Below are 15,280 nucleotides of genomic sequence, written 5' to 3'. Positions count from 1 at the left end.
GGCAACTAGAGACGGTCCCTACCCAACAACGGGCTCACAGTCTAGAAGGGGGAGACAGACGACAAAACAAAACATGTAGACAGGTGTAGACAGGCATCGATAGCATCTATATAAGTAAACAGAATTATAGATATATATCATTAATAAATAGAATAGTAAATATGTACAATATATACAGCAGTGCTGTGGGGCGGGGAGGGGGGTAGGGCAGGGGGAGTGAGCCCACTGTTGGGTAGGGACTGTCTCTATATGTTGCCAACTTGTACTTCCCAAGCGCTTAGTACAGTGCTCTGCACACAGTAAGCACTCAATAAATACGATTGATTGATTGATTGATTCCCTTCCCCACAGCACCTGTATATATGTATATATGTTAGTACGTATTTATTTACTCTATTTATTTATTTTACTTGTACATATCTATTCTATTTATTTTATTTTGTTAATATGTTTTGTTTTGTTCTCTGTCTCCCGCTTCTAGACTGTGAGCCCACTGTTAGGTAGGGACCGTCTCTATATGTTGCCAACTTGGACTTCCCAAGTGCTTAGTACAGTGCCCTGCACACAGTAAGCGCTCAATAAATACGACTGATTGATTGATGAGGGAGACGGCCAAAAATCATCTCCAGGTTCAGGTGCCTCCTCGTCCGCAGCCCGAGTAGTTTCAGCACTTTCTCCTTCCCCAGCCTGGCCCCACGCTCGCCCAAATCCCAATGCTTCAACTTCTCCAAGAGAGCTGAGAAGCAGCGTGGCTCAGTGGAAAGAGCACGGGCTTTGGAGTCAGAGGTCTTGGGTTCAAATCCCGGCTCCGCCAATTGTCAGCTGTGTGACTTTGGGCAAGTCACTTCACTTCTCTGGGCCTCAGTTATCTGTAAAATGGGGATTAAGACTGTGAGCCCCATGTGGGACAACCTGATCACCTTGGAACCTCCCCAGTGCTTAGGACAGTGCTTTACACATAGTAAGCGCTTAATAAATACCATTAAAAAAGTCACTTTAATCAATCAATCGTATTTATTGAGCGCTTACTGTGTGCAGAGCACTGTACTAAGCGCTTGGGAAGTCCAAGTTGGCAACATATAGAGACAGTCCCTACCCAACAGCGGGCTTGCAGTCTAAAAGGGGGAGACAGAGAACAAAACCAAACATACTAACAAAATAAAATCAATAGAATAGATATGTACAAGTAAAATAAATATATAGCGTAATAAATATGTACAAACATATATACATACATACAGGTGCTGTGGGGAAGGGAAGGAGGTAAGATGAGGGGGATGGAGAGGGGGACGAGGGGGAGAGGAATGAAGGGGCTCAGTCATCTGTAAAATGGGGATCAATCAATCAATCAATCAATCGTATTTATTGAGCACTTACTGTGTGTAGAGCACCGTACTAAGCACTTGGGAAGTCCAAGTTGGCAACATCTAGAGACAGTCCCTACCCAACAGTGGGCTCACAGTCTAAAAGGGGGAGACAGAGAACAAAACCAAACATACTAACAAAATAAAATCAATAGAATAGATATGTACAAGTAAAATAAATAAATAGCGTAATAAATATGTACAAACATATATACATACATACAGGTGCTGTGGGGAAGGGAAGGAGGTAAGATGAGGGGGGTGGAGAGGGGGACGAGGGGGAGAGGAATGAAGGGGCTCAGTCATCTGTAAAATGGGGATCAATCAATCAATCAATCAATCGTATTTATTGAGCACTTACTGTGTGTAGAGCACCGTACTAAGCACTTGGGAAGTCCAAGTTGGCAACATCTAGAGACAGTCCCTACCCAACAGTGGGCTCACAGTCTAAAAGGGGGAGACAGAGAACAAAACCAAACATACTAACAAAATAAAATCAATAGAATAGATATGTACAAGTAAAATAAATAAATAGCGTAATAAATATGTACAAACATATATACATACATACAGGTGCTGTGGGGAAGGGAAGGAGGTAAGATGAGGGGGGTGGAGAGGGGGACGAGGGGGAGAGGAAGGAAGGGGCTCAGTCATCTGTAAAATGGGGATGAAGCCTGTGAGCCCCATGAGGGCTTTTAGACTTTTAGACCTTAGTCCTTTTAGACTGTGAGCCCACTGTTGGGTAGGGACTGTCTCTATATGTTGCCAACTTGGACTTCCCAAGTGCTTAGTACAGTGCTCTGCACACAGTAAGCGCTCAATAAATATGATTGATTGATTGATTGATTGATGCGGGACAACCTGATCACCTTGTATCCCCCCCAGCGCTTAGAACAGTGCTTTGCACATAGTAAGCGCTTAGCAAATGCCATCATTATTATTATTACCACTCCCAGAGTCCCCGGGCGGGGGAGGGAACTACAACCTGATCACCTTTTATCCCCCCCATCATCATCATCATCAATCGTATTTATTGAGCGCTTACTGTGTGCAGAGCACTGGACTAAGCGCTTGGGAAGTCCAAATTGGCAACATCTAGAGACAGTCCCTGCCCAACAGTGGGCTCAAGGTCTAAAAGGGGGAGACAGAGAACAAAACCAAACATACTAACAAAATAAAATAAGTAGAATAGATATGTACAAGTAAAATAAATAAATAGAGTAATAAATATGTACAAACATATATACATATATACAGGTGCTGTGGGGAAGGAGAAGGGGATGAGGGGGAGAGGGGCAACAAAACCAAACATACTAATAAAATAAAATAAATATTTTATTTATTTTAACTACCGCTCCCAGAATCCCCAGAACTACCCCTCCCAGAATCCCCGGGACGGGGAGGGAACTACCACTCCCAGAATCCCCGGGCCGGGGGGGAACTACCACTCCCAGAATCCCCGGGCCGGGGAGGGAACTACCACTCCCAGAATCCCCTGGCCTGGGAGAGAACTACCCCTCCCAGAATCCCCGGGCCGGGGAGGGAACTACCACTCCCAGAATCCCCGGTCCGGGGAGGGAACTACCACTCCCAGAATCCCCGGGCCGGGGAGGGAACTACAACCTAATCACTGTGTATCCCCCCCAGCGCTTAGAACAGTGCTTTGCACGTAGTAAGCGCTTAACAAATGCCATCATTATTATTATTACCACTCCCAGAATCCCCGGGCCGAGGAGAGAACTACAACTCCCAGAATCCCCGGGCCGCGGAGGGAACTACCACTCCCAGAATCCCCGGGCCGGGGAGAGAACTACCACTCCCAGAATCCCCGGGCCGGGGAGAGAACTACCACTCCCAGAACCCCTCGCGGCCCCCGCCGGCCTTTCGCGCCTGCGCGGGTTTCGGGCGCGCATGCGCAGGTGGCGCCCGTTTGGAGTTTCCCGCCAGATGGACCTGGTGGCCCGGGGAGGATGGAGCCGTTTGATGCTGCGGCCCTACCGGAGCTGCTCCGGGTGTATTACCGACGCCTCTTCCCCTTCTCCCAGTATTACCGCTGGCTCAGCTATGGCCGAGGTCCGTCCCCCGGGGAGGAGGCTGGAGCCTGCAGGGTGGGAGCTGGGGCAGGAACAGGGCACCTGTAGATATGTTTGTACAGATTTATTACTCTATAACAATAACAATAATGATAATAATGGCATTTATTAAGCGCTTACTACGTGCAAAGCACTGTTCTAAGCGCTGGGGAGGTTCCACCGTCATCATCATCATCATCAATCGTATTTATTGAGCGCTCACTATGTGCACTTTTAGACTGTGAGCCCACTTTTTAGACTGTGAGCCCACTGTTGGGTAGGGACTGTCTCTAGATGTTGCCAATTTGGACTTCCCAAGCGCTTAGTCCAGTGCTCTGCACAGAGTAAGCGCTCAATAAATACGATTGATGATGATGGACTAAGCGCTTGGGAGGTACAAGCTGGCAACATCTAGAGACAGTCCCTACCCAACAGCGGGCTCACAGTCTAAAAGGGGGAGACGGAGAACAAAACCCAACAGACTAACAAAATAAATAGAATAGATATGTACAAGTAAAATCAATCAATAAATAGAGTAATGAATATGTACAAACAGATATCCATATATCCAGGTGCTGTGGGGAAGGGAAGGAGGTAAGATGGGGGGGATGGGGTGGGGGACGAGGGGGAGAGGAAGGAAGGGTTCCAAGGTGATCAGGTTGTCCCACGGGGGGCTCACAGTCTTCATCCCCATTTTACAGATGTATATATGTTTGTACATATTTGTTACTTTATTTATTTATTTTACTTGTACATACGGGGGGCTCACAGTCTTCATCCCCATTTTACATATGTATATATGTTTGTACATATTTGTTACTCTATTTATTTATTTATTTTACTTGTACATATCTATCCTATTTATTTTATTTTGTTAGTATGTTTGGTTTTGTTCTCTGTCTCCCCCTTCTAGACTGTGAGCCCACTGTTGGGTAGGGACTGTCTCTGGATGTTGCCAGCTTGGACTTCCCAAGCGCTTAGTCCAGTGCTCTGCACATAGTAAGCGCTCAATAAATACGACTGATGATGATGATGATATGTATATATGTTTGTACGTATTTGCTACTTTATTTATTTATTTATTTTACTTGTACGTACGGGGGGCTCACAGTCTTCATCCCCGTTTTACATATGTATATATGTTTGTACATATTTGTTACTCTATTTATTTATTTATTTATTTTACTTGTACATATCTATCCTATTTATTTTATTCTGTTAGTATGTTTGGTTTTGTTCTCCGTCTCCCCCTTTCAGACTGTGAGCCCACGGTTGGGTAGGGACCGTCTCTAGATGTTGCCAAGTTGGACTTCCCAAGCTCTTAGTCCAGTGCTCTGCACACAGTAAGCGCTCAATAAATACGTTTGATGAGGAGGAGGCTGGAGCCTGCGGGGTGGGAGCTGGGGCAGGAATAGGGCACCTGTAGATATGTTTGTACGGATTTGTTACTCTATAATAATAATAATAATAATAATAATAATGGCATTTATTAAGCGCTTACTATGTGCAATGCACTGTTCTAAGCGCTGGGGAGGTTCCAAGGTGATCAGGTTGTCCCACGGGGGGCTCACAGTCTTCATCCCCATTTTACATATGTATATATGTTTGTACATATTTGTTACTCTATTTATTTATTTATTTTACTTGTACCTATCTATTCTATTTATTTCATTTTGTTAGTATGTTTGGTTTTGTTCTGTGTCTCCCCCTTTTAGACTGCGAGCCCACGGTTGGGTAGGGACTGTCTCTAGAAGTTGCCAGCTTGGACTTCCCAAGCGCTTGGTGCAGTGCTCTGCACATAGTAAGCGCTCAATAAATACGATTGATGATGATGATGATGATGAATAGGGCACCTGTAAATATGTTTGTACGGATTTATTACTCTATAATAATAATAATGGCATTTATTAAGTGTTTACTACGTGCAAAGCACTGTTCTAAGCGCTGGTGAGGTTCCAAGGTGATCAAGTTGTCCCACGGGGGGCTCACAGTCTTCATCCCCATTTTACATATGTATATATGTTTGTACATATCTGTTACTCTGTTTATTTATTTATTTTACTTGTACATATTTATCCTATTTATTTTATTTTGTTAGTATGTTTGGTTTTGTTCTCTGTCTCCCCCTTTTAGACTGTGAGCCCACTGTTGGGTAGCGACTGTCTCTATATGTTGCCAACTTGTACTTCCCAAGCGCTTAGTACAGTGCTCTGCACACAGTAAGTGCTCAATAAATATGATTGATTGATTGATTGATTTTACTTGTACATATCTATTCTATTTATTTTATTTTGTTAATATGTTTGGTTTTGTTCTCTGTCTCCCCCTTCTAGACTGTGAGCCCACTGTTGGGTAGGGACTGTCTCTATATGTTGCCAGCTTGTACTTCCCAAGCGCTCAGTACAGTGCTCTGCACACCGTAAGCGCTCCATAAATACGATTGATTGATTGATTGACTTCCCAAGCGCTTAGTACAGTGCTCTGCACACAGTAAGCGCTCAATAAATACGAATGAATGAATGAATAGGGCCAGGCTTGAGGCTGGGTTGAACAGAAGCAGCGTGGCTCAGTGGAAAGAGCCCGGGCATTGGAGTCAGAGATCATGGGTTCGAATCCCGGCTCTGCCACATGTCTGCTGTGTGACCTTGGGCAAGTCACTTCACTGCTCTGTGCCTCAGTTACCTCGTCTGGAAAATGGGGATTAAGACTGCGAGCCCCACGTGGGACAACCTGATCACCTTGTATCCCCCCAGCACTTAGAACAGTGCTTTGCACATAGTAAGTGCTTAACAAATGCCGTCATCATCATCACCTGGGGGTTAGGGTGTGCCCCTCTTTTCCTTGCCACCTGGCATCAAGGATGCCAGCCAGGCGGGTCTGGTGTTCAGCTGGATGCCTAATCTGGTTGACACCCCAAATGCCCCCCTATTCCGATTCAACAGCTCTGTGCAGGCCCTCCCCTTCCCCTGCAACCTCATGCCCGGGGCACTCAGACTTACCGGGCAAGCTGGCAATCATGCCCTACCATTCATTGATTCAGTCGTATTTATGGAGCGCTTACTGTGTGCAGAGCACTGTACTAAGCGCTCGGGAAGTACAAGTTGGCAACATATAGAGACGGTCCCTACCCAACAGCGGGCTCAGTCTAGAAGGGGGAGACGGAGAACAAAACATATTAACAAAGTAAAATAAATAGAATAAATATGTACGAATTAAATAAATAGAGTAATAAATACGTACAAACATATACAGGTGCTGTGGGGAGGGGAAGGAGGTAAGGCAGGGGGGATGGGGAGGGAAACTCCTACCAAGCTCTTGACCTTGTGAGGGTGGAGGGGATGAAGAAATGCAGCCATTGAGTAGGTCCTGGGGGTCCTAGGCTACCGGCTGGGAGGGTTTGGGGGGCCGGGGCTTGACCAGTACAGTGGGCAGGCCTTGTGGTAATTAGCGCTTAGTACAGTGCTCTGCACACAATGCTCAATAAATAAGATTGAATGAATTAACTAGGGCACTCTCCCAATTACTTGGCATGCCATTCTGGCCCAGCTGATGTTGGTTCAGTCAGTACTACTTATTAAATTCTTACTGCATGCAGAACAGTGTACTAAGGTTTTGGGAGGCTACAGTATCAATCAATCAATCAATCGTATTTATTGAGCGCTTACTGTGTGCAGAGCACTGGACTAAGCGCTTGGGAAGTGCAAGTTGGCAACATATAGAGACAGTCCCTACCCAACAGTGGGCTCACAGTCTAGAAGGGGGAGACAGAGAACAAAACCAAACATACTAACAAAATAAAATAAATAGAATAGATAGGTACAAGTAAAATAAATAAATAGAGTAAATAAATATGTACAAACATATATACAGGTGCTGTGGGGAAGGGGAGGAGGTAAGATGCGGGGGGTGGAGAGGGGGACGAGGGGGAGTGGAAGGAAGGGCTCAGTCTGGGAAGGCCTCCTGGAGGAGACGAGCTCTCAGTAGAGTATAACAGAGTTGGTACACCCGTTCCCTGCCCACAAGTAAATGATTGAGCACTCGGCCTCCACGGGCTCAGCTGCTCAGTCTCCACGGGGTTGAGGGGCTCGGCCTCCACGAGGTTGGGCCGCTCGGCCTCCGCGAGGGATTGAGCGCTCGGTCGCCGGGCTGTCATGCAGTGGAGAAGCGGTACTTCCAGCACCGGGAGTTCTCCTTCACGCTCAAGGACGACGTGTACATCCGCTACCAGTCGTTCGGCACGCAGGCCGAGCTGGAGAAGGAGATGCAGAAGCTGAGTCCCTACAAGATCGACGTCGGAGCCGTCTACTCGCACAGGGTGAGACGCTGGCGGGGGCCGGGGGTCCAGTGGGGGCTGGGCACTGTGGGACGGGCCCGGAGGTCACAATAGGGTGGACGGGGTGACTGGTTTCCTCCGGCCACTCACACAGTGCACCCCCCCAACCCCGGCGGCTGCCCTCGGGGCTTGGGCGAGGGAGGTGGGCGTGGGAAGGGTCCAGCGAGCGGCCGGCGGTCTCCGACTGGTGGCTGCCCGCCGCTCACAGACTCCCTCCGGCTCCAGCCCAGTCAGCACAACACTGTGAAGCCGGGGGCTTTCCAGGCCCAGGAGAAAGAGCTCGTGTTTGACATTGACATGACAGACTACGACGACGTCAGGCTGTGTTGCAGGTGTGACGGGGTGGGTGCAGCAGCTGCGGGAGGGGTTGCCGAGGAAGCCGTGGTGGGCCGGAGGGGCAGGGAGGAGTTAGAAGTTAATTCCATTCCAGCTCTGCAGAGATCTGTCCCAAGTGCTGGACTCTCATGACCATGGCCATCCACATCCTGGACCGGGCCCTGAGGGGTGAGCGTTGGGGGTCCCCGCTCCCTGTCACCCCTTGCCCCCGATGGAGTCGGGCTTCCGTGACCGGGGGCAGTGAGGTGGGGCACCAGGGTGGAGTTGAGGTCTCTGACGGCCGCTCCCCATCTCCGCACCCCCGCAGAGGACTTTGGGTTCCAGCATCGCCTGTGGGTTTACTCGGGCAGGAGAGGCGTCCACTGCTGGGTCTGTGACGCTTCGGCCAGGAAGCTGTCTCCGGCCGTGCGTTCGGGCATCGTCGAGTACCTGAGCCTCGTCAAGGTGAGCCCTCTGCCACCCGGCTTCCCCAGCCCTCCCATCCCCTCTGTCCCTGTGCTCTTCCCCGCCGATCCCGCGTCCCCCGTCTCTGAACCGGGAGCCCCAAGGACTGGACCGTTGAGCCAGGGTGGGGCGGCACGGTTTGGGGGGACGGGGTCGGGAGGAAGGGCACGGGGTCGTCGGCCGAGGTGGGGATGTGGTTACGGGGGGGGCTGATGTTGCAGGGCGGCCGAGAGACGGTGAAGAAAGTCCACCTCGGGGAGAGGGTTCACTCGTTCGTCAGGTACGTGGGGTGTCGGCTGGGGGGATGGGGTGATGATGGTGATAATGGCATTTATTAAGCACTTACTATGTGCAAAGCACTGTTCTAAGCGCTGGGGAGGTTACAAGGAGATCAGGTTGTCCCACGGGGGGGCTCACAGTCGCAATCCCCATTTTATAGGTGAGGTAACAGGCACAGAGAAGTGAAGTGACTTGCCACCTCCGCCGTTTGTCTGCTGTGGGACCGTGGGCAAATCACTTCACTCTCTGTGCCTCGGTTTCCTCATGTCCTTCTAGACTGTGAGCCCTTCTAGACTGTGAGCCTGCTGTTGGGTAGGGACCGTCTCTATATGTGTCGCGTCGGCTGGGAAACACCGTGGCCCCTCTGTCTCAACCCCTGTGTCTGTCCCCAGCTGACCATGTCCCCCCGCCCCAACGCTTTGTGACTGCAGGAGGTCGGTAAGCTTGGTGGAAGACTACTTTGAAGACTATGCCGTGGACGGTCAGGATTTCCTGGCCAGCAAGGAGCGCTTGGACAAGGTCATCGCCCTCGTACCGGAAAATATCCTTCGCCCCGTGGGTCGGAGGTGGCAGCGGGCGGGTTGGTTTGGGGCTGGGGGGGGTCGCGGATGCTCTCGCCCCCGTGTCAGCGCTCCTTAGCTTCCGCACCGCTGCGCGAGACCCTGTCCTGCGACTTGCCCAAGCTTCCCGGCTCCCGGCAGCGCTGGCACCACCTGAAGAAGGTGCTGGAGCAACAGCGGGTAGGTGGGGGGGGGCCGGGGCACCGCAGGGAGGACGGGGAGGGGACGGGGGGTGGCTGACGTGTTTGCGTCACCCCTTCCACCTCCAGAGCACCCCGAAGGCCGCCCGGTCGGGTTTATGGTCGGATTGGGAGGTGATGCTGCAGCTGTGCTTCCCCCGCCTGGATGCCAACGTCAGCAAGAGCCTCGGCCACCTGCTCAAGAGCCCGTTCAGCGTCCACCCCAAGACCGGTACCGCCACCGCCGTTAGAGTTCGGGGGGTGAGGGGTGAGGGGGTCCAGACCCTCACGCCCCTGTCCCCCTTCTCACCCCTCTCCCCAGGGCGAATTTCTGTCCCCATTGACCTACAGGCTGTGGATCAGTTTGACCCCTGGGCCGTCCCCACCATCAGGTGCGCCTCCGCCGCCCCACTTTCCCTCCCCCGCTTAGCCTTTGCCCTGCTTCTCAATCAATCAATCAATCAATCGTATTTATTGAGCGCTTACTGTGTGCAGTTAGTTACGCGACCCCCCGAACATATCTATTCTATTTATTTTGTTAGTATATTTGGTTTTGTTCTGTCTCCCCTCTTAGACTGTGAGCCCACTGTTGGGTAGGGACTGTCTCTATATGTTGCCAACTTGGACTTCCCAAGCGCTTAGTACAGTGCTCTGCACACAGTAAACGCTCAATAAATACGATTGATTGATTGATTGATTGCAGGGCACTGGACTAAGCGCTTGGGAAGTCCAAGTTGGCAACCTAGAGAGACGGTCCCTACCCAACAGTGCCAGCGGCTTGTTGGTCTAGGGGTGTGATTCTTGCTTTGGGTGTGAAAGGTCCCGGGTTCAAATCCCAGACAAGCCCCCTGTCTCTTGGAAGTAGTGTGGTCTAGTGGATAGAGCATGGGAGTCAAAAGGACTTGGGTTCTAATTCCGGCTCCGCCACACGTCTGCTGTGTGACCTTGGGCAAGTCAGTTCACCTCATCTGTAAAATGGAGATTAAGAGTGTGAACCCCAACTGGGACAGGGACTGTGTCCAACCTGATGATGTTGTGTCTACCCTGCTGTGTTACTTTGGGTGATCAATCAATCGTATTTATTGAGCGCTTACTGTGTGCAGAGCACTGTACTAAGCGCTTGGGAAGTACAAGTTGGCAACATATAGAGACAGTCCCTACCCAGCAGTGGGCTCACAGTCTAAAAAGGGGGAGGCAGAGAACAAAACCAAACATACTAACAAAATAAAATAAATAGGATAGATATGTACAAGTAAAATAAATAAATAGAGTAATAAATATGTACAAACATATATACATATATACAGGTGCTGTGGGGAAGGGAAGGAGGTAAGATGGGGATGGAGAGGGGGACGAGGGGGTGGGGGTAAGTCAGTTTAACTTAAAATTGGGATTAAGACTGTGAGCCCCACCGTGGGACAACCTGATCACCTTGTAACCTCCCCAGCGCTTAGAACAGTACTTTGCACATAGTAAGCGCTTAATAAATAAGTTACAGTCTTCTAGACTGTGAGCCCACTGTTGGGTAGGGACTGTCTCTATATGTTGCCAACTTGAGAAGCAGCGTGGCTCAGTGGAAAAGAGCCCGGGCTTTGGAGTCAGAGGTCACGGGTTCAAACCCCGGCTCCGCCAATTGTCAGCTCTGTGACTTTGGGCAAGTCACTTAACTTCTCTGTGCCTCAGTTCCCTCATCTGTAAAATGGGGATTAAGACTGTGAGCCCCACATGGGACAACCTGATCACCTTGTAACCTCCCCAGCGCTTAGAACAGTGCTTTGCACATAGTAAGCGCTTAATAAATGCCAAAAAAAACACCCAAAAACTTGTACTTCCCAAGTGCTCAGTACAGTGCTCTGCACACAGCAAGCGCTCAATAAATACGATTGAATAAATGCCATTATTATTAGTATCTACCCCAGTGCTTATAACAGTGCTTGGCACATAGTAAGCACTTAAGTACCACAGTTTTTGTTATTCTCAGTAGCTTCAGGCCCCTTTCTGGACAGCTTCCTCTCTCTCCTCATGCCCCCACCCAACCTCTGCCACCTTCCTGCTCAGCTTCAGCCCCCCGCACGTCCCCTTCCCCATCCAGCCTATACGTCTCCCAAGTCGGGGCCGTACCCCAGCCCCTGGTAGCTTCCCCCGCCCCGCCCAGGGAGCTGATTCAGCCATCATCATCATCATCAATCGTATTTATTGAGCGCTTACTGTGTGCAGAGCACTGGACGAAGCGCTTGGGAAGTCCAAGTTGGCAACATAGAGAGACAGTCCCCACCCAACAGTGGGCTGACAGTCTAAAAGAGTGGGCTCACAGTCTAAAAGCCATGACCCCAGACTGACCCTCCCGCCCTTTTCCCGGGGCGTCGCAGTAGTCTCTGCCAAGAGCTGGATTCCATCGAAGGGGAGGAGGAGGCGGCGGCGGCGGGGGACGAACCGGAGGTCAGCTCCAGGCGTCGAGCCCGAGGTAAGGAAGGGGCCATCTGGGTGGGCCGCCCCGGTGCCCCCTCTCCATTTCCTCCAGCTCTGAGACCTCTCCCTCTTCCCCCCCTGCCCCCGGCTCTTCTTCCCAGTTCCGACCACGAGCTGGGTCGATCAATCAATCAATCGTACTTATTGAGCGCTTACCGTGTGCAGAGCACTGGACTAAGCGCTTGGGAAGTACAAGTCGGCAACACATAGAGACAGTCCCTACCCAACAGCGGGCTCACAGTCTAGTCAGCCCTGGCTAAACCACCTCAGTACTTATGTAAATATTTCGAATTTTATTATATTGATGCCTGTTTACTTGTATCGACGTCTGTCTCTCCTCCACTAGCCTGGGAGCTTGTTGGGTGCAGGGATTATCTCTCTTTATTACTGTATTATACATTTCAAGCGCTTAGTACAGTGCTCTGCCCACAGTAAGCGCTCAGTAAATCCGATCAATTGAATGAGCCCCTTCCTTCCTCTCCCCCTCGTCCCCCCTCCATCCCTCCATCTTACCTCCTTCCCTTCCCCACAGCACCTGTATATACGTATATATGTTTGTACACATTTATTACTCTATTTATTTTACTTGTACATATCTATTCTGTTTATTTTATTTTGTTAGTATGTTTGGTTTTGTTCTCTGTCTCCCCCTTTGAGACTGTGAGCCCACTGTTGGGTAGGGACTGTCTCTATATGTTGCCAACTTGGACTTCCCAAGTGCTTAGTCCAGTGCTCTGCACACAGTAAGCGCTCAATAAATACGATTGATTGAATGAATGAATGAATGAAGTCCCTGAGCCTTCTCACTGCCCAGTTGACTCTGCACCCACAGACTACAAGAAAACCAGCCTGGGCCCCTACGTGCAGGTGTTTGAGCGTTTTCTCGATGGGCTGGACCGGGCCCACAAGGGCGAGCTTCTCCAGAGGAGCGGTGAGAGTGGAGCGGGGGGACTGAGGAGGGGCGGGCTGCATCCGGCACAGAATCCCTTCCACGGCCAGACCCCGGGGCGATGATCTGAGGGGATGGGGGAAGCGGGAGGCGGTCCAGGGGAGCCTGCGGTTTCTCGCTTAATTCTAGATGCTCAGAGAGACTTCTGAAGGCGACGGTGTCCCCGCGGCCGCGGCCATGGCAGGCGTAGCTCCTGGGACCGCACGGCAGCCGGGCCGGACCCCCTCCGACCACAGATGCCTCGGGACCATCGAGGTCCCGGGCGCCGCCGCCGTCCGTCCCCGTTCCCCTCATCCCCCAACCGCCGGGCTGCCTTCCAGGACCCTTCGTTGGGGTCCCACCCAGGGCCTGCACCCATTGGCACCGTTCGTGTGGACAGAACTATTAAAAGCCGCCGTGCTTTGCCGTCTGGGCTCCTCGTCTGCATCCATGCTTCCTCCCCGGACCATTCAGCCCCCTGAGGCTGAGACAGGCCAGGCCCTCCCTGCCTCACCCCGCGTGGCTTCCTAAACCCTCTTGCCTTCACCAAGAGTCACTGCTGAGCCTGCAGTTACCCCGGTTGGGAGGGTGGGGACAAGGGTAGGGGCACCTGTTGTACAGATGGCAGCCTCCCCCGACCCCCGGGGCCCAGCCCCATGGGGCAGGGGCGGTGTGCCCCACTGATGGTGGGGGTGTGGGCCCTGGAGATCTCGTGAACGATTTGGCTTCCCCCACGAGGCTCCAAGCCGCCTTCCCACCGGCAGACCAGACGCCGGGTCTCGGCCCCCAAGACCCCAGAGCCGGGGGAGCTCCCTCTCACTTGCCATCCGACAGATGGCCCATCAGGGGCCTGGAAACCTCGTGGCTGGTTTGGCTTCCCCCAAAATAATAATAATGATGGCATTTATTAAGCGCTTACCATGTGCAAAGCACTGTTCTAAGCGCTGGGGAGGCTACAAGGCGATCAGGTTGTCCCTCGGCGGGGCTCACAGTCTTCATCCCCATTTTGCAGATGAGGTAACTGAGGCCCAGAGAAGTGAAGTGACTTGCCCAAAGTCATCCAGCTGACAATTGGTGGAGCCGGGGTTTGAACCACCCGTGACCTCTGACTCCAGAGCCCGGGCTGTTTCCACTGAGCCACGCTGCTTCTCTACTTCATTCATTCAGTCGTATCTATTGAGCGCTTACTGTGTGCAGAGCACTGGACTAAGCGCTTGGAAAGTCCAAGTTGGCAACAGATAGGCTTTAAGGTGTCTTCCCACCGGTAGACGGAGTCAGGTTAGAGCCAAGAGTGCCCACCCAGGGCCTCGTGGCTGCAGGGCACAGCCAGCCATCAGTCATACTGGCAGAGCACCAACTCTAGGCAGAGCACTGTACTGAGCACTGGGGAGAGGACAATAGAGATAGTAGACACGATCTCTACCTGCAAGGAACTTACTGTCTAGCAGGGGACATATCAATCGATGATAATTTATTGAGCTCTTACTGTGTGCCAAGCACTGGGGTAGATAAGATAACCAGGTTGGACGCCACAGTCCGAGTAGGAGGGGGAACAGCTATCGAATCCCCATTTTGCAGATGAGGAAACTGAAGCACAGAAGCAAAATGACTCACCCAGGGCCATACAACAGGCATGGAGTAGAGCTTGGGCCCAGCGCTTAGAACAGTGCTTTGCACATAGTAAGCACTTAACAAATGCCATCATTATTATTATTTAGGTCCCTTAACTCCCAGCCCCGAGTTCTTTCCAGTAAGCCACACTGATTCCCATGGCGTATCGGTGGGAGTTAGGGAGGTGGGAGGGTGGTGCAGAGGGAAGAGAAAATGAGATGGCGAGATGAGAATAGTCAGGAAAGACTATTTTGAAGCTGGGAGAGCGGTGGTCTGCATAGTGCTCCTGAAATTCACCCCCTCCAGGAAGGCTTGCCCAATTAACTCTTACCACCCGAGTCATATTAACCCCTCCCTTTAACACTCACATATTTCATTCCTATTTTCAGGTCTTGTCAACGTATATCGTCATTGGCATATTCAAGACTTGTTTAGCTGTTATCAACCTGATACACTTGTACTGCTTCATAGTATATTCTGCTCCCACCATTTGCCAATAGTTCCCGCCTGTCCACCCCATTAGAGGGTCAACTCCCAAAAGGCAGGGTACCCATCTTCAGCTATTGCAGTCTCCCAGGTGTGTAGTGTACAGTGCTTTACAGAGGGCTTACCCGACGAAGCCTTCATCTGTCCCACTCCCCCTCCCTTCTACATTGCCTTCTCACTTGGATCTGTACCTTTCAAGCACTAGATATTCACCTCACC

General features: G+C 51.0%; 1 protein-coding gene across 1 annotated transcript; it reads left to right on the top strand.

The window, feature by feature from the left end:
* The first annotated feature begins 3,304 nt into the window (after nucleotides 1-3,304).
* Nucleotides 3,305-13,396, top strand: PRIM1 (DNA primase subunit 1). The gene is made up of 13 exons (XM_038752967.1): nucleotides 3,305-3,437; nucleotides 7,594-7,751; nucleotides 7,995-8,101; nucleotides 8,200-8,273; nucleotides 8,413-8,549; nucleotides 8,771-8,829; nucleotides 9,260-9,369; nucleotides 9,477-9,568; nucleotides 9,658-9,799; nucleotides 9,890-9,959; nucleotides 11,937-12,031; nucleotides 12,869-12,967; nucleotides 13,115-13,396. The coding sequence occupies exons 1-13, from the start codon at nucleotides 3,335-3,337 to the stop codon at nucleotides 13,132-13,134; spliced, it is 1,266 nt and encodes a 421-aa protein (XP_038608895.1). The 5' UTR covers nucleotides 3,305-3,334; the 3' UTR covers nucleotides 13,135-13,396.
* The last annotated feature ends 1,884 nt before the right edge of the window (nucleotides 13,397-15,280 follow it).

The sequence above is a fragment of the Tachyglossus aculeatus genome, chromosome 10, assembly GCF_015852505.1.
Source record: "Tachyglossus aculeatus isolate mTacAcu1 chromosome 10, mTacAcu1.pri, whole genome shotgun sequence".
Lineage (NCBI taxonomy): Eukaryota > Metazoa > Chordata > Mammalia > Monotremata > Tachyglossidae > Tachyglossus > Tachyglossus aculeatus.
Note: the sequence above shows the minus strand (reverse complement) of the source record. Positions and strands in the feature narration are given on the sequence as shown.